The 25959-nt window shown below is 40.7% G+C and overlaps 1 protein-coding gene across 2 annotated transcripts in view; it reads left to right on the top strand.

The window, feature by feature from the left end:
* The window catches only part of LOC129179358 (X-linked retinitis pigmentosa GTPase regulator-like), a 377871-nt gene that overhangs the window by 84777 nt on the left and 267135 nt on the right, over nt 1-25959 (top strand). For both annotated transcript variants that reach the window (XM_054772506.1, XM_054772505.1), the window contains exon 6: nt 4658-4770. In XM_054772506.1, the coding sequence (XP_054628481.1) occupies nt 4658-4770 (113 nt within the window). The remainder of the gene's footprint in view (nt 1-4657; nt 4771-25959) is intronic.

Here is a 25959-nt window from a genome sequence, read left to right as displayed (position 1 = left end):
TTCCATTCACACTCTTGGCCTACTCAGAGCACAAGTCTTGGTACCCCTCCTCCTTCAGCTCTGTCTTCCCCAATTAAGATTTCATTACGCTCTGAATAGGAATGTTAAGATTGAGGGTTATCACTGGGCCCCTCTCGGGCTCACCCAAATGAAACACCTATAGTGACCTCTCTGATTTATCCAATAGAGCTGGCTTACCCCACCCCACCTCTCCCCCTCATCAACCGTCTTGATGTGTGGTCTTGTCTCTTCATTTCTCTCATTCCTCTCAGCGTGAAGGACTGGAAGGTGGGTGGCAGGGAAGGGGTAGGATGGCAGGCGGTGGGATTGGCTGGAGAGCTTCTGTCCCCGGGTGAGTGAGTGTGGATAAGAAGTTGTTTGAATTCATAATTGTGCTCTTGTGAAGGAGGAGATTTGTAAAGCAAGGCTGGCTTCATTGTGTGGCCGGGCCCAGTCCAGTGGAGGGTGCGAACCGCTCAAAGCTAATGTAATCTATGCTATTAGAGAGGGTTAATTAGCTGCTGAACTGGCCCCTGAAGAGCAGGCACAGAAGGGGGAGGACTTGGGGAGCGAGGTGGCGAGAGAAGGAGGGCCAGCAGTTGCGATAGAGAGGTCTTCAGGGAGTCATTAGAGGCTGCTTGTTGTAATACAGCCACATAGTCAATAAGGCTACTCCTTGTAGAAGTGGAAGAAAGGCAATGGATGAGATGAACAGAGAGTGACTTCCATGATATGAAAACAATTCCAGATGTTTGCAGCCCTGAAAGATGATGACTTTGGTGGGTTTGTTCATCACAAAGTAAAATGAGGGGATGCACTTGTTTAGACATATGTGTCTTACAAGGTGGTCTGTACCACGATTATTCACATGAATGTTCACTCACTCATATCCGCAGTGGTACATAATTTTGTGTACCAAGTATGTGTAACCTGTACGGGGCTGCGTGCCAGTGCAGAGAATAAATTTTGAAATTCTTCAAAATTTGTGGCATGCATCATTTCAGTGAACTAGTCGAGAATGCAACGTGAATGCACTGAGAATGCCCTGCAAAGTACAGTATGTGCAAACAATGCGGCCGGTGCGTATCAAAGCGTACCTCTGAGTGGCATCATTCACATGAATAGGTGAACTTTTCCACCACCTCTTGGAGCAATTCGGGGTTGGGGGGGTTCTCAAGCAATTTCTGTAACATCTTGGATATTCCTTGTGATTTTCTGTTAATAAGTGATGATGCCCAAAGTGATGTCTTCAATTCAGCAATTCCCTCTCTCACACTCTCTTTTTTCTAGTTTATTACCCCCTTCCTGCTCTTTGCACATTCTCCAACTGCAGCTGCACGAAAATATAGACTTGCCTTTCTTTATTGCATGAGTTTCGTCTCTGAGGTTCAACATCTTGAAGGTCCCTTACAAATAGAGGAACTAATAAGTTAATACTGTTGCGTGGACGGGCACGCGGGACACAGCGGGACCAAATAATGCCACGACTGCTTCATGGATGCGGGAAGTGGTGGTGACAATGCATACTCATGCGGGAACAGTGTGCCTCGCATGTACTATTGTCGTGCACAAGACGTAAACAGTACTTGACAAGGTGTAAACAAGCGGGCGCGTGGTCACTTCATGCCAATGCGCACCATTTTTGGTCACAAAATGCATTCGGACTGGTTTATCTATGCGTAAACAGAATGCAAACAGTGCACAAATGAGTCTTCACACTTTTTAGGTGTTTTGCTACGGCAAATTGACAATGCCGAGGCAAAATGCGTGCAAGTGTTAACGCCGCTATACAAACAAAGCATCTCAGCCAGCATTGCCAGTTTCACTTATTAGAAGCGACTTTGGGCTTGTTTTTTGTAAAAATGCTTGCAAATTGCCAACTTTCTTGTTGTTTTGGGCTTGTGTTTGTTAAGTTGCGAGTGATTATGTAAAACAATTACCTGCCAGACACAACTGTTGCCCACTATTCAATTTCTGACGAGCAACTTGGCCTGGTTGGCTAACAATTTGCACATAAATAATACAGGTCGCCGGTGTGATGGCTACTGTTTTTACATCACAAAGTATGGTCGTACTGTACTTGATGTCTTTAATAGCCACTAACGGCAGACACAGTTGTCTATTTTTCTCCACATTCATGAGCAATCCAGCAACAATTTAGATCGCAGCTGGAGTTACATCCACCGAACATGGGCACTTATTAGTGTGAACAGCTTCCAGCGACAACCATTGGACATTGACACATTAGCTTGGACTGCTTCTAGAAATGTGCATACAGCGAACATTTACCAATTTCTACACAATCATGACCCACTTGGCCACAATTAATTCCAGGTTATATCCCGCCGTGGAGGCTGTCGTGTGTGCAGAACTCCGACTCCACTCCAGTACCACGGGCATGCAAGAGAGAGCACTAGTTTCCATTCGCATCATCTAGGTATGTTAATATGACTTAAAAAGCCAAACACGATCTAATTAAGGAGTTTACATGCGTGTTTAAAAGCTAATTTTACGCCAGTTCATGAAATAATTTTTTTTAATGCATTTAAACGGAGCAACAACATGTACACATTGTGGGCTTTCTAACTGTTGTACATGTATGCTGTGCATGTTACCTGTATTATCATGTACTGTAAATTATTAGCGACTTAGAGTGAATGAGATTTTGAGTCATTTTCAGTGGATAGAAAATCTCCACTGCAATACAAGTTCTACACTGACTATTCTAAAGTATACCTATCTTTTATTACATAGTATTGTCCCTTGAGAACAAAAATGGTTGCTGAAATGTAAGGGGCGTGCTCACTTTTTAAGATACTGTATATACAAAGCATTTTCATGTGCCAACTATCATGAGACATTAATGACATTTTTATAAAATTACCGGTTAACTACCGGTAATGTCATTACTTTTCTCTATAAGCAGCCAAGATAAACTCAACAACAGGTAACTTTTATTGTGCCATTAGAGCTGCATATAAAATGTGCCATCCATGCTCTTGATGGTTGTGGACATTAGCATTAGACAACATACATTTTCTAGTTTAGGTGAAACATATATTCTCATTAAACTTTCATACTGAAATAAACATAGTGATTAAACAGTCAATTGTTACCAAAAACAATCACATATACTGTATTGGCACTACACTACGCAGCATACCAAATGAAATCAAGTCAAACTTTATTTAGAATACAGCTTTTATACAAATAAATGCAACCCAAAGTGCTTTACCGAGGGTAAAAACAATGCCCCGTTACCCCCTCCCCCATCACACCGTACCCCAACCACACAGACACACATGCACATTTACCCATACAATTAAAATATGGAATTAAAATATTAAAATATAGCCGCTTGCACCAGGAGCCCACAGCCACCAGGACACTGACACAGGGGACCCCTGGCAGCCATGACAAGTAACCATAATGCAGAGGGCTCCCTCTGAAGAACACTCGAAGATAAAACTAATACAACTCATGAAGATAAAAGTAACAAAACACGTAGAAATAGTAAACACTATATGATTAAAATGGGAAATAAAATATGAGAATAAAAATGGCATTAAGAGTGAAAATAAATAAGATATAAATGGGATAAAGATAAGCAGGATACCATTCCAATATAGACAGAATAAAATATTAGTAACAATACAAAATAAATAGCTCTTATATAATTGGTAAAGATAAAAGAGGTGGGTCTCTCTGCAGTCCTGAGGTCCTCCGCAAAACATAGCAAAACTATTACGCATACTTTCACCCTTATCTCCAAAATAATACTTCTATCACCTTGCACAATGCTTTTAAGATTGAATTTGTTCCCCACATGTGGAAACTGAAAGCTTGATGAGGTAAAGCTGTTAAAGCTCTGTAGGCCCTCTGTGAGTTTATACTGTGTTTAACTATCAGTGCGTCTACTCCAGTTCTTCTATAAGTCTGCATTCCACCTGAGCAAAACTTCAGTTAAAGCAGGCTACTGGGGCCGTTGGAGAATTTTAATTCAGATTAATTGCTTCCCCAGGTGGAAGCAGTCTATTTGTGTTTGTTTGTGGATATTGTGGCTTTTTCTTGACCTTGGGGTGAAGGAAGAAAAGAGAGAGAGCGAGAGAGAGAGAGAAAGCCTTCAACAATAGAGTTATACCCTCAATTTAATAGTGGAGTGAGGTGTTTCTCTAGCCTCATCAGATCAATGGAGAGTAAATAGCCCACACTTCGTGTTTCACAGTGCAGTATTGATCTTTTCCTCAGCCTCTGCTTCCTTTTTGCAAGCATTTCGTGTCTTTCAACCCCAGGGACTGTGTTGATTGCCATAGATTGGACAAGCTAACAAGCGCATGATGAGGAACCAGGCTTGCTTTTCTTCTCATAGGCTGTTTCATTTTTTTTTTTTTCTTTGTGGCACTGGCATGAACACAGCTAGAAAGACAGACGTACACTCAGGGACTTAAAAAAAAGCATCAGATCTACACAGCTCGGCGCCATGAAGGAGTATTCTTTTTTGTTGCCTCTGTTGTTCACGTTGTTCAGTATTCATCTTGGAGTATGTGCTGAAGCTGTGCCTGTGCTGCCAGCCTACTGGAGTAGACCAACTTAGCTACACAGCAACTCCCAGATACTATCTGTGCCGTCACCTCAATGGAAACTTTGTTTTTTCCAGCTGGCACCACGTTTGTTCCGGAGTCTTCCATCATCTTTGAAAATATCTCAAGTGGCCTGTGGAGAGCGACACACACTGTTTGCACTGCAGGATGGGAGAGTGGCGGCTTGTGGGTGAGTTCAGTGTCAGTTTGCAGAATTCTAGACCTGATAGGGCTAGGAGTAGAGATGAGCGGATTAACTCCTCCCCACTCACATAGCTACACCCCTTATATTACATATATATATATTAGCATGTAGCCAAATTAAGACAAAGAGGAAAAACACATTCTCATTTGTGTCTATGAGGAATAATAATATTGATCGGGAGGTATTTAAATAATTAAATGTCAATTCAAGCAACGCTTGTGCACACATCACATGCATGCTTGCGTCTCTGTTTGTCTCCCCTTTAGACTCCACATTGGTAGTAAATACTGTTGAATGCTGTGCGTCTGAGAGGCAAGGATCAATATGGAGTGTGTTTACTGAACCCAAAGGTTGTTTGTGCAGAAAGCGAACAAAGTAGATAAAATATGTCAGCTCTTTTTAGGAACATTTTGGTCATATAGACTGGATCGGAGAGAAACCTTACAATACGAGTTTGCAGTGCTGTGATATTTCTATTTATGCATCAAGATCTGACTTTTTTGACTTTGCCGTTTTGCTGAGAAAATCATTTAGATCCCTTCAATAAATAAGTGCCTAACTGTAATGTTTAAGTCCTAAAAAAAAGACGGCTGTGTGTGCAAAACAAAAAACTGCCTACATTTAAATGTGCATATCCATTAACATAGCAGGCCGGGTCCTTTAGAAATGTGTGACATTGTTTCATGTACTTTAGTCAACAAGAGAACATGTCTAAAAACAATATTACCTTATTGCTGATTGTATGTTTTTTCCACTGATAGACACACATAAGTAATTCATTTCTAAAAGTCATGTTTTCTAAACATAATGTACACACACAGTTGTATATCTAACATTTCTCTATGTTGAAGAGCAGTTTGATGTCCTTTTCCCTTTAACGCTCAGTCAAGCTTGAATCTTCCTTCTTCTGATAATGGAATACCATGAATGAATGTCTCACTATTGAATATTATCATTATGTTATTTAATGCCAAATATGATACTTCCAGCTACCCATCCTTATTTGTGATCTTGTAGCCCCCGTTTCATATCACCTGATATGAACACGCTCCAATTCTTCCCTTCCTTCTTGGGTTTGTTTGCATGTGATATTTCAGGCGATGGTGTGAGGGATGACAGTTCTAACTAGGCCTATTAGGCAACCCTCAGGGTGCCCTCAGCGCTGATTTGAGCACCATTAATTTTCTATTATGGAGTGCTAAGGATGTGCCCCTGCACAGTCATTCACCTTGCTTATTGAGTCTCACACGCACCAATTGTGGACTTTTCCTTGGCTGCTTGCTACTGGAGGTGTAGTGTGACCCCTCAGGGGAGCTAATTTATTATTTGCAGATATTGATCTGGACTTGTAGGCTAGCCAAGCTGTGTCCGGTGTTGACTCTGCTCTGGCCTGTGGCGACTTTAACCATTGCTAGACTAAAGCGGACATACTTGGCCCTGGTTAGAATGCTCTTTTTCAAATATTTTCACTTCCTATTTGCTCGATGGCGTGTTTAACCCAAAGAATAGTAAAACATGAAAATCGAGATGATATATTTCTTCAGTGAAACAGTTTTTTTTTTTTTTATTTGCAGAAAGCCAGGCTAAGCACGCACACACTGAGATTTAGATACACTTGATGACTTATCCAAGTGAAATAAAATTGAAGTTAAGAGGAAGGAAAACAAACATGGAAGGTCAGACAAAACATTTATCAAGCTGTGTGCATCTGGTGGATAAATAGCAGAGCAACGGTAAAGGTTATGACTGCAAAACCGCCAGATAACCACAGCCCATCATGACCGTCTCAAGATTCCCTGATGGGAATGGATATTTCTCAGAGGGCTGCCTGAGGAGCATATATTCTTTCTCATGTGTTGTTCTTTTATTTTGAAGTTACTACTTTATACACCCATCTGACTAAATAAAGATGAAGAAAGGCACAGAGACAGATTTCATCATTGAACACAGCAAAAGCTACTTTATGCTCAGGGCGAAACATGCGCTTGCGAAATATCCAAGTAACGCACATTGGTGGCTTCAACATGACTGCTGAACGGGTTTCTCTTCTGCTCCAAGCATGAAGGTTATAATTTGTTGCTTGTAGAATCTAACAAATTTGCGAAAGCCATTTGCCATTTGACTTGGTATTGGGGCCAAATAAGCCACCAAGCCAACCAACCCAGCCAGCAGATGGGCCAACTGACTCCCTTTAATTACCTGTGCGTGTTGTACGTTGCACTCAATAACGTTATTAGACATTTTCTGTTGTTAAATTAATTTCAATTTGAATTTTCTAAAAAAACGTCCCCCTTTTTGAGTCGTCACTCTGTCCGCACATTTTCTATGCAACCCCCTAAGCGTCATGGAGGACTACTTTGATGGGTAAACAAAAAAAAAAGAGAGATTTTCCCGCTTAATAAGACCCCAAATTTGGTTATGGACTTCTGCCATACATCGCAAACAAGAAGTCATGCTCTAAGTTGTTACACTAATGACATCATTTCTCAGATTCAGTGGCCATTATCAGCTGTTAAACCTCAATGGTGACACTTTTTGGAACAAACCTGGAATTGCATGCTTCAATATTAAGTAGAAAATACACATGCTTTTTTTCTGTGGCAATGAGTCTGTAACGGATGCCAGCTGTTGCAGCTGTGCAACAGTATGTGGGTAAACCTCACTCTCCGACTCCTGAAAAGTTGGACATCAAGTTGATATCTCTGGCTCCTAGCTCGATGGATAGCGATCTTGACACTCATTCTGCAGGCCCTAGGTCAAGCCCAGGGGGAGCGCAGGTCTGGCTGGACCAGGCAGGTTACATTGGTGCCGTGACCTGGATGAGAGTGAGGTTTAGTGTGGTGAGTGTAACAGCTGTGTGAAAGTATATTGGTAAACAGCACTCCATGACACCTTAAGAGTCATGCTGGACATCTAGTCGACAGTCTGGGCTTTTAGCTGGATGGCTAGCACTCGCAACTCTTATTCTGCAGACCCTGATTTGAGCCTGGGTGGAACAAAGTGGGGCGGACTTAACCATATGGTAAATATTTTTGCTTTAATATCAAAACATCCACATTTACACTACACACAAAACGAACTGTGTCGAAGAAATGTCAGGTACAACCAATCAAGCCCTGTCTCGCTGTATGGTAATATAAAACAAATGGAGACAGGAACTAGGCTTTTCACAGAGATGAGAACATGAGGGCATGTGGACAGTGTTTAATAAGATATCCAGATGTGCAGCATGTGTTTGAAGTAGGAATTTGTCCATGGGGAGATTTGTCTCCGCTATTGATGATCCCCTAACATGAACACACTCTTTCACATAATGCATGTACCTGATGGCCAGCAAATGCAGACCCACTTGTGTATCTTTGTGAACATATGCTCCTATATCCTTATCCAGAACAGGCGCTAAATCATTCAGATTGTCACCTGAAGTCTTAACCCTCAAACAGCTATTCAAACTTGTGGGGTCCAGCAGGGGCCCTCAAATGTGTTTTCAGACCCCACCACACAAAGTCATGTTATCCAAAGACCTATTCAAGGCATTTTAACAACTCCAGACTCAACTTGGCCCACCTCAGCTTTAATTGGTTTTTAATGCTTTTGTTGGTCCTCTGAGGGCAAACTGCAATGTGTTGTTTCCCTAAAGTGCTAGGGCTAATTTATCACTGGCGATATTACCAAGCAAAGGGCACAGAAGTAAGATCCAGATAGATGTTCAGAGATGCATTATAAAAGATTTTCCTCTATGTGATTTATTTTGATAGAATCTAACCTGATCTTTATGGCCTTGAACATAAAGAAAAGGTCAGGAATTTTCCCACCGACAAACGGCCTGCTTGAAAGCCAAATTTGTCTACACTATCTCTGTAAAGATGATTTCATGGTTGACAAGCTGTTGTTGAATTTGGCTGGACCTCAGAGGCTGGCACATATTCATCTTTCATTTTCATGCGAGTCACTAAACCCGAGGCAGAGGTCACTCAGAAGACATCTCTGATGAGGAAACATGGTGGAGTGAAGTTTCCACTGTTGCTTCATTGATGTCTGCTAATGCAGTTATGGAAGAGTGCATGGGCAAGCTGCCCATGGAGCCCTGATGGAGAAAGAAACAGGGGAAGGAAGCCACCTCAGACACCCTTTGTCTCGTTTCACGCCGCTTCCAGAACTCACTTGTCTGCCCTTTGCCAGAGACCACAGAGGAGACAGTCTTCACAGCTGTCTACACTCAAGGGGGGAAAGTGAGTGGGCGAACAATATGACAGAGATGGAGGGGAAGAAATACATGAGATATTGACCACTTAGTGTGTTGAATATGACGTGTTTTGTAGCGGTGGGACAAAATATCAATATCACGATTTATTGTATCATTTTCCCATGCGGTACTACAACGATACCAAGGGGTCAAATATCAGTATTATACTGTAGGTGCATGATGTCAAGTACTTAAAGGAAAACTGCACGTTTTTTTGAAATTTTTCCCCTCATCCACAATCCTTATGTGAAACATGAACACATATGTGTTTCTCTTTTCTGTGCCTTCTAAAGAAATAAAAACAGATTAAAAAAAGGCAGCTCATCAATGCATGTAATTGGACACACCTATTCTGCCTAGAAAAATTGCTATTAAAAAAAACTCCAAAAACGTGTTATAATTTTATATCCATGCTGTAACCATGTTGTAACAGGCACATTCATGAAAACATTTAATACTTACAGTATGTTGCTGTACTTTGGTTAATCATTCCCGGAACTTCCTTCTAGGGTGCACTGATTTCACATAGCGTTAACTTTTACAAACTCAAAAACAAAAACACAGCAGCAGCTCCAATATGTAGCCAGGCCTCTCACGATAACGAATTTTGCTGGATGATAACGGTCCTACAAGTTATTGTCGATATGTGATATTATTGACAACATTTTTGAGACCATTTTTTCCATTAATTATATGGCATAATAATGCAAGTACATCATATCAAAGGCAATAAACTTAAATTTTACAAGCGTATTTACATTGTAATTGGAATGTTAAGAGCTTTTTAAATAAAATTGCAGATGCAATTGTAGTAGCTTTATTAATGTAAGCTATTTTTATGACACCCTTATTTTATTACATTACTACTATGAGACAGGATGTGCGCCAGTCTTATTTTGAAGGTCGGAGGTGTGATGAAAATGTGTTTTGACTATGGCTAAATGAGATAGCCGTGGCTTCACACACAATTTGCACGAAGCCAGCGGCAAACCTAAAATGCTGGGTTACATTAACAAGCACTAAAGCACAACTCACACAGCCTGAGTGGCACACACACACCCACACACACACACACACACACACAGCCACATTAGCATGCTCCGCTAAACCAAAATAAATAAAACAAAAAAACCCTGCAGTTTTCCTTAAATGGCAATTTTGAAGTTAATATGATCTGAATCTCAGTATCATATCCAGTGTAAACTACTGTATTGTCCTCACATAACTGTAAACCAACCAATGAAAACTTGTTTTACAGTCATCGCTGTATCTTCACATTATATTATATATATATATATGTGTCATATTATGGGCGACATAGGAGTTACACATCATGAAATTCACTGCAATTCCCACCCGTACACTATAATAGGCGTGTAACGTATTCATCATCATATTTTTCAGAGGCATACCTATTTCCCACACAGCACACATTAAGTGAGGGACTGCAAGTGTAACTGCCCACAGTTCTGCATAAACAAATACAGCACAGCACAGCTTTTATTTAGCGGAAGTCATGGCTCGTGATGGAGCCAATGAAAAGTCAGAACTTCAATGCACTCTTCTTTCGCTAAAATCTCCTGTTTTGGAACACTTGGCCTTCCTGATAAAGCGTTTGAATCTCTGTATGGGCATCTCTGTGTGGAGGTTGCATGTTCTCCCCATGTGTTTGTGGGTTTTCTCCAGGCACTCTGGCTTCCTCCCACAGCCACAAAATAGGTACATTTGGTTAATTGGAGACTCTAAATTCCCCATAGGTGTGAATGTGAGTGTGCATGGTTGTCAACTGGGATACGCTCTAGCTTACCTGTGACCCTAACGAAGACAAATGGTATAGAAAATACATTAAGTCCCCTACTAACGAACATCCGACGTGCGAACATTCGGAGATACGAGCACAAGCCGACTGGTCTATGTTTTCATGTGTTTTGCCTTATAAGTCCATATTTATACTGGTACATGCTTGACCAGCAGAGGACACTGTGACACTGCTAATGGGACCAACAGATACAGGAAGACGAGGAAGAAGAGAGGAAGGCTAAGAGTTTTATCATACAACCCTGACAGAGCGTGTGATTAAAGTTTATGAAGAGTTAATAGGCCTGCTTAATTCTACACCACCCACAGAACACTACCTCTTTTAGAAGAGTCTTACAACAACAACGATTTGTCCTTTTATTCAATATCGCCTCCTCCTCCACCACAACCAACAACGTATGCTCAACCACTCCTCTTCAAAGGTAAATAACATTTATCATTACGTATTATTATATCACTTTTATTATTGTTTTTTTCATTAATTATCCTCGTTTAATATTACTACTGCATCCAAACTCATCTTTACTGTACATACATACGCATATACTGCATATGTATACACGTACATGTAGTACCTATATCATTTGTAATATTACCTTTTCCTCGACTTAAGAACAATTCAACTTAATAACGGTCGTCTGGAACCAATTGTGTCTGTTAGTTGGGGACTTAGTGTAGATTGATAGACATATGTTTGAATTATTTTCATTTTTATTTGAGAATTTTAATTATTGGATAATTACCTGCTAGCAGTTTGCAGATTTTAATGTTTCATTTTGAAATGATTAAAGGTGTTTACACTAAAGGTAAGCAGTTTTGTTTAACATTTTTTGCCCCTTACTGTATGATGAACCAAACCACGACCTTAAAACATACCGGTCCGTAATTATGGCGTGCCGTTACACCCCTACTTGATGGTGCATTTTCCTTATGGTTACTTTAAGTTCATGGTCTATGCTTGTGGTTTCCACTGTTGTAATTTGGATTTAATTTCCATCCATGTCAGAGTTTTGGAACATGTGCCAACACAAGTTGTTAAACACCCAATGTAAAATGCTCTTTTGAAACACAGTTGTCAAAAGCATCAAGCAGACATTGCTTACATCTGCTGTCTTATCACTAATCTCGGCAATCTGTTTTACCAGAAAATGTCCGTACCCGGTGTAGCATTGGTGGAGATGTATGCTCAGCTTCATGGTGTCTTGTGAAATCCAAATCAAATGTTCTTGAATTTGACAGCAGAAGCGTGGAAATTGTATGACAACTTACTTGGATTCCGAGGGCTGCCAGCCTTTTGCATTAAGTTACACTAAGCACTAATTGGATGCTACCTGGCTCCACATCACTAGCAGTTATGAAGAGCATCAGGATCTGGGTCTGACTAACAGCAGGCTCTCTGGTGTTTCTGGCTGATTACCTTTTTGCAATGGAAAAAGGATGAGGAAAAAAAAATCTTCTCTTCTCTCGCACGGGCCCTTGGCCTTGTTGGCATGGTGCTAGCTTTTTGATTTTTCCCGATGTCCCTGAAATTGATTTTCAGCCATGATTGCCTCTGTGAGGATGATCAAAGATTTGGAATAATTGCTGCAGTATGACTGTACGGTGGGGAATACCACAGCTAGTGGCTAGACTTCCTCTCACTGTCGTATATGGAATCATTTTTACTGATCCCTATACAGTATGACTTCACATCATACCTCTCAAATGGTTTCCAGTTATCTGCATGACACTATATGTTTCATTGGACATGTCCTTTACAACGCCCTGATGAAATGTTACAGCATCAAACTCTGTGAATACCATACACTATTGAACTCACATCCGAGAACAAACATGCTTTCTTACACAGGACAACAACAACACGGTGGCTCTCTGGAGCATTTTTCCTGCTTAGTCTAATTATTTATTTGTATTTTTTCAAAAAACATACTGAACTCCTATACACAAATGGAACACCCAAGTATTTACTGCATATCCTGTAGAGGTGTACCCCCACAAAACACTGTATATCAAATACAGTTAACAAAGTTAAATAGCAGCAGCATGGTGGAGCATGTACCTGTGAATATTCTCAGGAGCATGTAGTTAGAACATCTGCCTCACAGCCATCAAATCTTGGCCCGGATTTCTCTGTGTGGAGTTTACGTGTTGTCCCCATGTGTGCATGCGTGGGTTTTCTCCGAGTGCTCCTGTTTACTCTCACAATCCACAACCATACATGTTAGGTTAATTGGAGACTCTAAATTGTCTGTAGGTGTGGATGGTTGTTTGTATGCATATGGGCTGTGATTTACATTGCAACCGGTCCAGGGTATACCCCGCCTCTAGCCCAAAATTAGCTTGGGTAGGCTGTGGCTCACCCATGACCACGGACATGACAAGTAGTAAACAATGTATGAAAAGTGAAATAGTCTCACTTTTTGTCATCTAATATTATCATTTAGAATTGTTTTTCCCAGTAGTTTTTATTTGATTGCTAAAAAGTGAAAACATGTTGATGTTGTTAGGACCGGTGCACAAGGTTATTTATCTCCCTGTCTCAGAACAATGGTGAGGTTTAAACTTCCTGCTTTGTTTCATTATTCTAAGAGGACAGAGGGAGCTGTTTGCCAACGATGACCTTATAAAATTCCACCTTCAATTTGGTAAAGCAGCTCATATAGCCTGGAGATACAGTACAGCCACTGAACACACACCAGCGAGAGCCTCTTGAAACATTCAAGAGAGAGCTGAATCATTCTTGATTGGGATATATCATGTTCAGATGCTATACAACCTCAGGTCATAAAAGTGCAGAAATGTAAAAGCAACAATGACTTAATAACGTTGTAATTCCTAATTAGAAAGAGTGATGTCTCGTTTGATGCCCTGGTTGATGACCTGTGTGAAGTTGGATGGAATTTATTCCTGGTAAAGTTTGAATACACATACAAATATCCCCGAGCTAAAAAAAGGAATGTGCAATTTTGAAACCTGGCACCTCGACTCCTTTCAGTGTTTCCCATACAGTAATGGCTGCCCCTAATTGATTTTGACTGCCACAGATCGATTTAGTGCTACCTATTAAGAATTTTCCATGTTTATGAACATTTATGCGGAAACTCTTATTTTTAAACATTTTACTTTGAAAGCGTCACTTCTGCTTCTTGTTTTTTCATATGTAATGCTATTCTCTTGGCCACTTTCTATGGTAGCTAGCATAATGGCATTGATGGCGCCACATTTTTTTTTTTTTGGTCGAATTTTGAATTGTGCCATTGTATCAGGGGTGTACAACTTCAGAGGCTTCATTGCCAGACCCACCAATAAGGCATCAGCATGTTTGTGTCCAGTGAGATTAAACATCCTCGTCAACTTTGAAAACAGTCGAAAATGGTCTTGCTCGTCTTTTTATTACAGATAATAGGAGCTGCACTTGTATGTTCAGTACACAACACATCTCTTTTGGTTTTTTGCTTGTATAGTTTTACAACTCATCATCTCTCACCTCTCTGCCTCTCAGTCTCACACATTTACAGCCATATCTTTTTTTGACACCTGTAAAATATGGAAGTAATGATGTCTACAGTGAGTTGATGGCTGAGCGAGCCTGCAATGGTGCTATATAGTGCCATGTTCACCTTGGGGCCACTCATTCGATTCACGGCCTGCTCGCTACTGATCAGAAATCATTTCCATCTAATGGTGGACCAGAATGGAAGGAACCAAGCATCTCTGCGGTCGCTGCTTTACCTTCATAATACAGAACAAACCATTAAACCCTCACCCACTTCTTATACCTGCCTCACCGGTGGGTTGGTCCCTGCAAGTGAGTTTTGTGGCAGTCGTATGACTGAGTGTGTCTATAAACACACTAAGTTTATCATGTGTCATTTATCTCAGTGAAAGACCATTCACTTATTCTTATTGTAGCATTACACTACTTTCTTTTTCGTATTGTATCATTTTATAGCTGTTGGAGAAGGGTTTTTATAATTACAACGAAGTGGCTATGTTAACAGTTGTAAAGAATTCATTCATTCATAAATACACTGAATAATAAACGTCTTTGTAGTCATCCAACATTCTTAATCATTTGCAAGTCACACTCAGACCCACATTATTCCCCAAATCAACAATTGGATTTGAACTTAAATTCAAAGGGCTTGGTTTTTATATTTTAGATATTACCATTTTATAACATTGACAGTAAGAATAGGAAAAATGATAGTGTTCCCTTTTTTGTCATGGGGGATAGGTTCCCAAAATAACCCACAATAAGTTCAATCCGCGAAGTAGCCAAGTTAAATTTTTGACAATTATACATGTTTTAAGGCTGTAAAACCCCTCACCATACTCTTTAAACACTTTTCTCAGACAGGCATGGACATTTTCTCACATGTCTCTCTTGTTTAAACACTCTCAAAGTTCAAAAATTTGTTTGAATTTTAATGATCAACCTATTAAGTTGGACACGTCAAATAAGTGACTCACGCGTATTTCATTTCTCTGACAGTGTCTCTTCCTCCTCGCTGCCGCCGTTTGACTGTAGCGTTTTTGTATCTTGAAAACATATTTCTCCTGTCGTCGTATTTTACTCCTTCTCATCGTCCTCCATGAACCGAAGATCCATTTACAGTATTCTGTAGTGGCGCCCTGCAGCTTACTATGTAACTTTTGCCTTCCTTCAGCATGTCCAGAAGTCACATTTTTTGTGTGATGGCTGGCTTCCTCTGCCTTTTGGGTGCAGAACATTTCGTCAACATTGTGGGTTTTGTCCGGGAGAAAACCATACAGCATTCACACGCGGTTAGCTTCTTTTGTTTCTTCCATTGTTTACAGTATTGGCAGTTAGCAAGCAGCTCATTGTTATCTAGTTTGCTAGCCATGACCACAACAAGAGACAGCACGTACAGTGGGAGATTGATTGACAGTGGTCTACAGCCAATCAGGACAATGGGCGGTGGAGACAGAAGAGAGAGAATAGAGACACCGCCGCCTTGTGCTAAAGCACAGAATTGCAACACTCAACTTCCCACAATGCAATTCTTCTTAAAGGACTGGGCTCGGCCTGTAACAGCGTTCATACGCTTTAAAAAAAAAAACACACACACAAAAATTGCACAAAACTTAATCCGCAAAACAGCGAGCCCGGGAAAGGTGAATCCCGATGGAGTGAGGGAACACTGGACATTAAATACATTTTTTTAAATTAATGGACAGCTGGGATAGGCTCCAGCATGCCCCTGCAACCCTAAAAGAGGAGAAGCGGTATAGAAAATGGATGGCTGGATGGATGGATGAAGGACAGTTTGTAGTTGAACACAATCCATTCTGTGATGCTAGCTGACAATCAAGTGGTTTTCTGAAATAATGTGAATGTGTAAAGTGAATTATTTTTTTCTAGGCTTAAAATATTGGCATCATAAAACCATTAAACACACAAAGTAAAAGCTAAACACACTGAGTTTCTCAGTAGTCTCAGTAATTAGGCATGATGATGGTTTTAACGCCACGTTTGGAAGCATATTTATCCAGAAAAAAATGGTGGCTCAGTCTGTTCAACTGATAATTTTATAGTGCCATGTTTTTGTTTTTATTTCTAATTTTATATATTATTTTTCTGTTACTTTCAAATCGCAGATAACACAAAACTCCTGTTTCAAAACAAGGCTTATATTGAGCAGAATGATGCTGCCAGGAAGAGCTGTGGCATAACAAAGGTAACTTTGATGGCATATTTGGCAAATGCATTTTCATTTGGGCTGTTTTTTAACAGCAAATATTGTAGGTAGTGTTTGCCGCTTTTAAATACCTGTGCACGTGTGGACATAGCCAGAGGACTATCTTCTTCTTCTCAGTTGGTCACCGAACAAATGCCATCCTGGTAGCTTCCGCCAAGCCCATGCCGGTCCACTCCTTAATGTCTTTCAGCCACGACGTAGGAGGCCTCCCCTGTCCTTTTCTTCAGTGGACTTTGCCAGATATTATAAGAGAACTATACCCGAGGACTATACTGGCCATTGTAATGCAGTGAGAGAGGACTCGGGCAGGGGCTGGAATGTGCAGGGTTTGAGCACAGGGAGCATGGGACACTGTATAGGCCAGCTATGTGCCTCTGCCAGCTCTCATTGTTCATGATTTGTTCCTTTTCCAACAAATTCTTAGATAAGTATTGGTGATACACCACTCTGCAAGCAAGCCATGAATCCATGTGTCACGGTCCTGGCCTATGAACAAGTCTTGGAATGAATCACACATACAAAAACACCAAACAAGAGTGCATACTCACACACCTTACTCACACAAACAAAACTTTGGGCTTCAGGGTGGACAAGTGGTTTATTTGTTTTGGAGCCAAAGGATAGAGGGTATAATCCTGGATCCTGCGCTGACACTCAGCAGAGTTCAGCAGACATCACTGGTTCCTGTTGTGCCCAGCACTTTCTTCTCTCAACACTAAGTTCTTCTAAGTCCCCATAACAAAGAGAGCGCTCATGCTCTCTTCTCTGCCAGAATCAGCACTACAAGAAGTCATGCCTCTACTTTCTGCCTCTAAACTACTTTCACAGCTCAGAGCTCAAGAGGCACAAGCGGAGGTTAGTTTGTTCAATGTGTTATGATCGCTTCCTGCTTCTTTTCTATGACTTACTCCTGAGATGTTTATATCATTATGATTAGCTTCCCACATTTTTTTTTTCTATTCTAAAAAGATAATTATATTTTTGTACCACATTTTGCTACAAATTGGGACACAAACATAAAGAACAATGGCCTGGTTTTCAGTTCAAAGAAATAATAACCACATTATTCTCTTGCCATGTTTTTTTTTACAAGGGTTCTTGGATCTTCGTTTTGCTGTGTATTATCTAGTCTGATGCCAGCTGAACAGGGGCAGGGGATGACAATGGAGTGGTGTACTGTGAAAGACTGAAGGCTGTGCCAGCAGGATAAGACAGAGTGGAAAACAGAGGGTGGGGGTTTCATTAGCATAACTAGAGGGATGCCCAGAACCTTTCTGGAGTGGCATGTTTATGGCAGCGTGCTTGGCAAGACCGCACTCATTTTATAGGGTTTATTAAGGAGACAAGGGGTGGCATGAGCAGAATTTGGGATTTAGGATATTGTCTGTGCATGTCTTTGTATATTTGTGTGCGTGTGCAACTAAACATCTGTTTTTATTTCTGTGTTCAGTTTGAATGTGTGAGGTCTTTCAACAGAAGTGTGCTTAGTATTTGGAGCTGTGTGGCGGCATCCCGTCCAACTACTTTTACATGTTTGTATTTTGACTTAATTTCCCCTTTAGATGACACAGCATATGGGGGCGCTTTCATAAGCCAATTCTCTGGAATGATCCCATTTCAGAAGAGCAGAGAATGGGGTTCTTTGTTGTACTCCTCCTTTCATCTCTCCATGGTCATTTTCACAGAGCAAACAGGGACACTCATTATCAACCTGCACCTGAGAGGTCAGAACCTGAACTCTCCTCCCCCAATCCCTCCCCAGCTGTGCCTCTGTTCGCCTCTCCTACCCCTGGTCCGCACTCTGCTTTATTAGCGCAGAACATCTTTTCCAGTGACTGAACTTGCCCTTATTGTCTACAGCGGTCAGGGTCAAGTCAAGGGCACTCGGGCGAGATTGGAATCATTTGTCACATGGTCCCGGACCGACGGTGATTCCAGCAGAGGACAGAATGAGGTACATGCTGGTTGCAACACAAACTCTGACACTGGGGGTAAAGGGGAGCAGCCACCGGACTCCGCAGATGGCCCCTACATATTACATTGCCTCCGCTTGCCAACACAAGCCCCCTCCGCCCCTTTATCCCTTTTGTGCTTGCAAATTTAAGAGGACAGAGATGGGAGCCTCGATTGAGAACATAAATGGGGCAAGCTCTCTGGGTTGTCAGGACATATGCCTTCAAGCACAGACCAGTTTCAGAAACCAAGGTCTCCTTCTGGGAGGCCAAAATTGCTGCGCAAGTGACTGTGATAATGACTGCACCTTTTCTGTCACAAGTGGAAAAAAAACACTTCTTCCAGGAGGAAGGCTCTTTAAATGATGTAAACCGTGCAAGTGTTGCAATTTGGCTATAGTGTGTATATGAGGGTTTTTTGCCTCCTACCTCTCATCATGGTCAGCAGGTGCTTGCATGAACAATGGCTCATGCTGAGGTAGCATGTAGAAAATGACTTTAATACACCATATAGAACGGCTTATTGCTCTGGTCAATAGGACTGCAGTGAAGACACTGTTTCCTGCCACTTGGGAAGGTTAGACCTGTCACAGGGGCCACAGTGACTGATACCCAGACTCTGCTTATGGGGTCCATGATGGGTGTGCGTGCGTGTGTGTGTGTGTGTGTGTGTGTGCATGTGATGACAAGAGGTTCTGACTGACAGGCAGGTTTTAGAGGTTACATATGACATACATCTTGATATTAAACCTGAGAATACTCCACATTTTTTATAACTCTTACATCTATGGTCATTTAGTACATGGTACGATACTGTGTCAGGGTCACACTGAAGTACTGATGTGAATCACAAATATTAATAGTATGAATAATAGAGCACACACATCACGACATGTTTATGAAAAAAAACAATAGGAATAGTAGGAAAACAAGGGAAAAGATTGAGCATAGAGCAATTTTAGCTTGTTTTCCCTCAGAGAGGCCAAGTGTGGAGGTGAAGGTCACAGAGCGACTAAGCACACAGCTCATAAACAGCACAGCTGGAGGAATCATTGAAATATAGTCCTTTGTTTTCTTGGTTCCGTAATTGGCCCTGGAGTCTTGTTTCCTTCCAGCTCTCTCGTTTTCTCTCAGTTCATCTCTCTCTCTTGCTTTCTCTGCACATGATTTCCACCAGTGTGCAGCAGTTTAGAGACCACTACTGGAAGGCTAATGACTTTGGGGTTGAAGGGCACACCTGCGGTCACAGAAATGATACACAATACAATAAATACAGAACACACAAACACACTGGGAAATAACAGGAAATGCTCTTCTTCCCCAATGCCCATTTTCTGTTTAGCAGAAACTGATACACTGATAATATTGTGGTTCACAGTATTTCAGGACAAGCAAAATGTTATTTATCAAATTTGACATAAGCTGAATTTCAGCAATGTGTTGAAAGGCGTACCACTCAAAGAGCAAAATGGTCAGCTTCCAGAGAATATTCATTCTGCACAGAACAACACAAGACATTGTTTGGAGTTTAAAATGTTATGGAATGCTGTGAAAGATTTGCTTTAGTCCTCTACATAATAATGTTTTAATTTCACAATAGTCAGCAGACATCTATCCAGAAATGACCATAGGGTTAATTACTTATATTGTTGATATAAAAACCAGAAATGACTTGAAGTCTTGCTCTGTGTTGTCAATATGTGTCACATAACTGTCCTTTATCAAATAAATAACAGTAGATTTATTACATTATGATAAAATTATGAAATTATACAAGCAATTTTAAGGGCTAGATATAATTTGTCTTCCATTTGTAATAGAATGGTTAGAATAATGCCATGTGGATCAGTTGTGCGATGGTGGAGCTCTGCTTGGATCTAGCGCAACTTCTTGGAGCTGACGTTATTTTGTTCTTTAGATTGCAGGACACTTGCCTGTCACGATAACACATTTTGCTGGTCGATAATTGCGCTATAAATTATTGTTGATAATTGATTTTATCGGAAAACTTTTTTTTAGACCATTTTTTCAATAATTGCCATGGGACACATTTGAACCACTAGATGGTACACGAGTATAGTGTACGGAGTACCTGTGTGAGAGCTTGACACAGAAGTTGCCTGTATGTACTGTATGTTTTTGCAATGTAGCCAGCGACACTGGTTGTGAGAGCACACCATTTTGCACTGTTTTGTTTATATTTGCCGACCAAACGCCTCAGTAAGCGTTACTGTCGGGACGAAGGCGCCGCTGCCTGAGGAACGTACATCTGTAGTTTTTTTTTTTTTTCAGTTGAAAAAACTGTTTGTGTCGATCGTCTGTGTTCATGCGCTCACCATGGTTCATTCTGTTTAAAACCGAAATGTGCCCACATCGTGGCTGTTGGCTGTGGCATTCACCTCAAAACCCATCGCTTCTGCACGTTCTTCATGTTAGCGTATGCCGCCTCACGAAGCTCACAGCTAAACCCTCTGTAGCCACTCACCAGTAGCCCCGCCTCCACAAAGAGGCTGAATGAGATGAGGGCCCACTCTTTCTGTTCAGTCCATGAAAGAACCAACAGATGCAGAGTGAATCCTCTTGTCATCCAGCCTGTGTGGCACAGAAAGACGAGCAGATGAAACACACGCATACATGCACATGCACAATTTATCAAGGGCGTCATAATTATATACCAGTTTTTTTTATTGTTCCATTAATCGATTTATCGATTATCGTGACAGGCCTAAGGACACTACTTACTAGGGGTGTCACAAAACACTCACAAAAAGACAATATACGAGATTGCGTCTACGAGAAATAGACAAGATGAGACTTTAACATTACTTTTAAGAAAGGTACAAAATAAAAATATAAAATGTATATGACAACATACAGTATTACAATCTAACAATGGAATTTCTACTGCGTTACACTCTTCTGCACATAGCATTATATTGAAGCCACCAAAATGATTGACTTCATTTTAATTTATTGTGTGATTAATAAATTAATTTATTAGCGTACCAGGCCTTGTGCGTTTTTGGACAAAAAAAAAATTGTCATGTTTTAATCTCGCAAGATTTTGTGACACGAGATCTTGTGACACCCCTAATACTTACATTTCTGCAATTGGTTTGTATTATGAGTCAAATATTCGCTTTAGTTTCCGATGTCTAATTAATTGAAATGTGTCTACATTGGGCTACAATATTAATCAACCATTAATTCAGGACACATTTGACATTCTCCTCAAACCTGCTAATATTGACAAAGTTGATATACAGTATGTGGTACGGAGGTAAGACCCCTATCTCATATGTTTGTGTCATCGAATACATGAGCTCGTCGCATGCTCATTTTTTTTACTTGAGGACCTCTTGAGGAATTAGCTATAGAAAATAGCTGCTGCAGAGGCTCCTGTCAGGAGGCCTGTGATCTTCGGGTTATAGATGAGAATAACAGTATCAGATCCAGCCTGAGATGGGGGCTTCTCCTGGGTGGGGCTTTGCTGTATAAATACCATGTTAACCCAGATGATTCTCTCTGATCTGCGCAAACATCGGGGCGCAGGCCTTGCAAGGCTGGCTTAGGCATGGATCTGTCACATTGCACTGTGGGACACTGGATGTATGGAGCTTAGCAGCAATATGACTTTTGGTGTTATCTGCATGTGATTTATTTTAACTCCTCGGCAAAGCTTGTTGCACACAGTCAGCGCAAACAGTCTCTTTTTTTTTTAATGTTCTAAAAAGGTTTCACAGGCTAATGCTATATTTGCATGAATCCTGGATGACATTGTCATCTGCTCCAAGCTTCAAAGAGTCACTGACATGTTTTTTCAACTTTGCTTAAATATGTTGTTTGTAGGCGTCGGCTTCATGAGCAAACCACAACCATTTGGCTTGTTGGCTCAATGTACCGGACAAGCCATGCAGATTGAGGAGAGAGGGGCTGGTCAATGCCCTACAACAGTCAGCCCTTAACGAGCGGCGTCGTCGTGGCTCAAATATTTTTGGAGGTCCATGGAGTTATATTTGTGCCCTAACTTTCAGGTAGCAAAGGCAGACTTCGAGCCCTATTAACGTGCAATAATTACCGTTGTGTGCGCAAGCACATGGCTGCGGGCTGTCACTTCCTCCCATTCTCGCTCGACCTTTTTGCTAGCGCGGGGGGCGAGTCGGTGTATGAGGCGAGCTGGTGTACTATTGTAACTCCGGCCGGGTTTTGGGGACTGGTGTCCTTGCTGGGGCTTGTGGATTGCTGCCTGGATAGCGGCGATGTGTACGGGCTTGTTCAGTGGACAAAATGCATGCCTGTTGGTCGCTTTCCGGGAGGTGAGGGCACTGATATAATACATTTTTTTTTTATGTTTTCGCAAAGTCCAAAAGATCCACTTGTAGCTCACGATCGACGGATTGGCAACCCCTGCTGTAAAGCATTATACATTTTAAATAAACATCTTTTCACAGCGATATGTTGACGGTGGGGGACGAGGGCAGCAACAGCGGTGAAATACACAATAAAAAACGCTAGAAAGACCCGTTTGCGCTCATTAAGAAGCCGATTTAAAACAATAATTGAAAGAAAAGCAATTCCAGAGTAATTTAAACTTACCATTCAGTGTTTTGAAGGCGACCGATCTTCACTTCTATGTCTTAAGGCTTCAATCCATGTTCTGCAAGTTCTCAATTTTCATCTCCAAATATTTCTCCCATGTTTTCTCCTCAAAAACTATTAACACATCGCTCAAAACTTTGCTATAATCACTGTAAACATCCTCTGTCTCGTACACTCCTATATTTATGTAGTGTAGCTGAGAGATGAAAAGAATTAGTCATAATACATGATTGATAGTATGTTGATATATGATGATGGTATAATAATGAGTAATGGCAAATTAGTATTGCTAAGATGTATAGGCTATAACGGAATAATAAGAATACACATTGCATATGTAATATATTGTTTATGTATTATAATGTATTACATGTTGCATGTGTAGTAATATAAATGACTTTAGTGTTACGAATAGGGGGCGGGTGTAAATAAGCTTGTCTTCTTCCCACTCTTTCTCGAGCCAAATTATTTTAGTTTTATATGTGTATTTTGATTATGTTCTGTGTATCTGCCATATATGTCTAAATATATATTTCTATGTAATTTTCTTTGTTTACTCCACCCAGTGTGGTTGCAGTATGTACAACGTGTGTTTATTTTGTGAGGCTCGAAATAAACAATCAATCTTTTGTGAATTTACTGTTCGCTTTCAAACAACAAACAATGTAGAACATAACTACAGACAATACATAACAACATCTTCAAGCAAAGTTGCTAAATCATGTGACTGACCCTTCAAAGATTCAATATTCAAAATGCAGTTTGACAGAAGTTTTATTGACTAAAACATTGTGTTCAGATAGGTTTGCAAACACACTTGAGCTGTTTAATGAATAGGAAATCCCTGCAATTGTACATACCTTTATATGACATTTTTAACATTTACAGACTTATATAAACACATAAAAAATAGAGATGAGAACATTTCCTTCATTGAGTGTTATCCACAGTGAATGTGAGTGGAGATTTCAGCTTTGGTTGCTTGCTTCCTAAGCCTTATTGATCCGTGGGCGTTTTTTCTGCCCCATTCTCCAAAGTCACTAAGCTTGCATCAATTCATCTTAATCTGTTTGCTACTTAAACCCGGAACAAGGCACGTCTTGTACCTGTTTGTAGGAGTCTCTCAGATGGCTTCCTTCACATCCTTCCTAGCCGGGCTTCTCCTGGGTGGTAACAAGAGGCTTTTCATATCAAATCAAGTGTTATTGAGTTCCCCTCTACACACCTCTTACACCCCCCAACTCAGTTCTTCCCCCTCTCTGTTTTTTCTCCTCTCTTCCATCCACTTTTAACAAAGCATTCGTTTAATGATTGTGGGATTAAGGACCAACCTTTTACAGCCAGTCCATGGACTAGCCTGTAATCTGACCTCATTACAGCTCCTGTGACAAGCTCATGGGTCATCCTACAGTGACGCCACTTTATCCTTCTAAGAAGAAACATGGACACAAGTCCCTTCTTTCTCCAAGTTAACAGTCACTCATCCAAGTCTGGTATCCAGACCACCCTTATCGCACTGGCTTACCTGTTAACCAAGGCATAGCTTTCCTTGATCATTCTCCCTTTTTTTGTAATGTTACTACCATTACACCAAAGCCAAGGAGAATGGCCACTTGTTAGTGTGGATAAAAAGTCCATTAAGCGGGACCATGCATGGTGCCATTGATACCTGCAAAGATGAGTTGTGATGTTGCTCCCATTTCTCACAACAAGAAGGCACATTGCTGTATGTGATGTACTTCTCCTTGGTCTGACCTCCGATACAGTCAAATTAAACACACACACTGCATTCATCTGACCCAGAAAGTCTGTCCAGTGGAACTTCAAAATGTGAGGCATTGACTCCTTTGGTGTTTTTTTTTATGTTCATACAGGCTGCTCATTAAGAGGATAGAAACCAAAAAAAGAGAATAATTCACTTTGGTTTATAAAATGTATTCAGATACTGCTTAGACCCAATTATTTACTTTTTTTTTAAATAAACTGAAAAGCATTTGTGCTCTTACCTTTTAGTTGAGTATGAAGTGCATGCAGCCTTTCCTTCTTCAGGAAAAGTTCTCTTGTTGTACTTTGTTGTAAAAGTCTGATCACCGCCTGGTGAATTTTGGGTATATAATCCTTCATCAAATTCATTCATTCATTCAGCAGAGCATAAATATATTTTTAATGCATTGCATGCAAGCTAGTGTTAGAAAATATATATTAAAAAAAATAAAAATAAAATAAAAAAAAACACAGTGACAAGCACCTTCCAGCTCACGCATGCCCCCATCCCTTCAGGATGCAGCGGTATACTGCATTTGCCTCCCATATGACATTTCTGTTCATTTTATTGTCTGATTAACAAGAATAATTATGTCACGATTAAAGACATTAGACGGGCTGTAGAAAGTCATGGTGTACAATAAATGATGTTTATAATAAATATTAAATGTTTCTGCAACATGATATTATTGGCCACATGCTGACAAACACAAAGTGGCAGGCGCCAACTCAGTGTGCACTCAGACAGTAGGCGGGGCTTTCGCACTAAGCCGAGAAGCCACGCTCACTGCGACCTCACCTTAGGTTTCTGTATTTGATCAGGAAATCTGCAAATTCTGCGATTTTTACAAAAATGTTAAAAAGGATCGGACTCATACAGAAAATACATTTATAATATAGTTTGTCAACAAATATAAATTAATAATCGTTTTGTTATTCTTCCTGAGGTTCTGCCTCACCTGCCTCCCCTGACCGCATGTCACTGCAGGGAAGCTACATGTGCTCCACAGACAAAAACAATCGATCACAGACTGGGACAAGATTACTGCAGAACTTCAGATTCACATATGTA

Source organism: Dunckerocampus dactyliophorus, chromosome 4 (assembly GCF_027744805.1).
Source record: "Dunckerocampus dactyliophorus isolate RoL2022-P2 chromosome 4, RoL_Ddac_1.1, whole genome shotgun sequence".
NCBI lineage: Eukaryota > Metazoa > Chordata > Actinopteri > Syngnathiformes > Syngnathidae > Dunckerocampus > Dunckerocampus dactyliophorus.
This window is presented reverse-complemented; position numbering and strand designations above follow the sequence as displayed.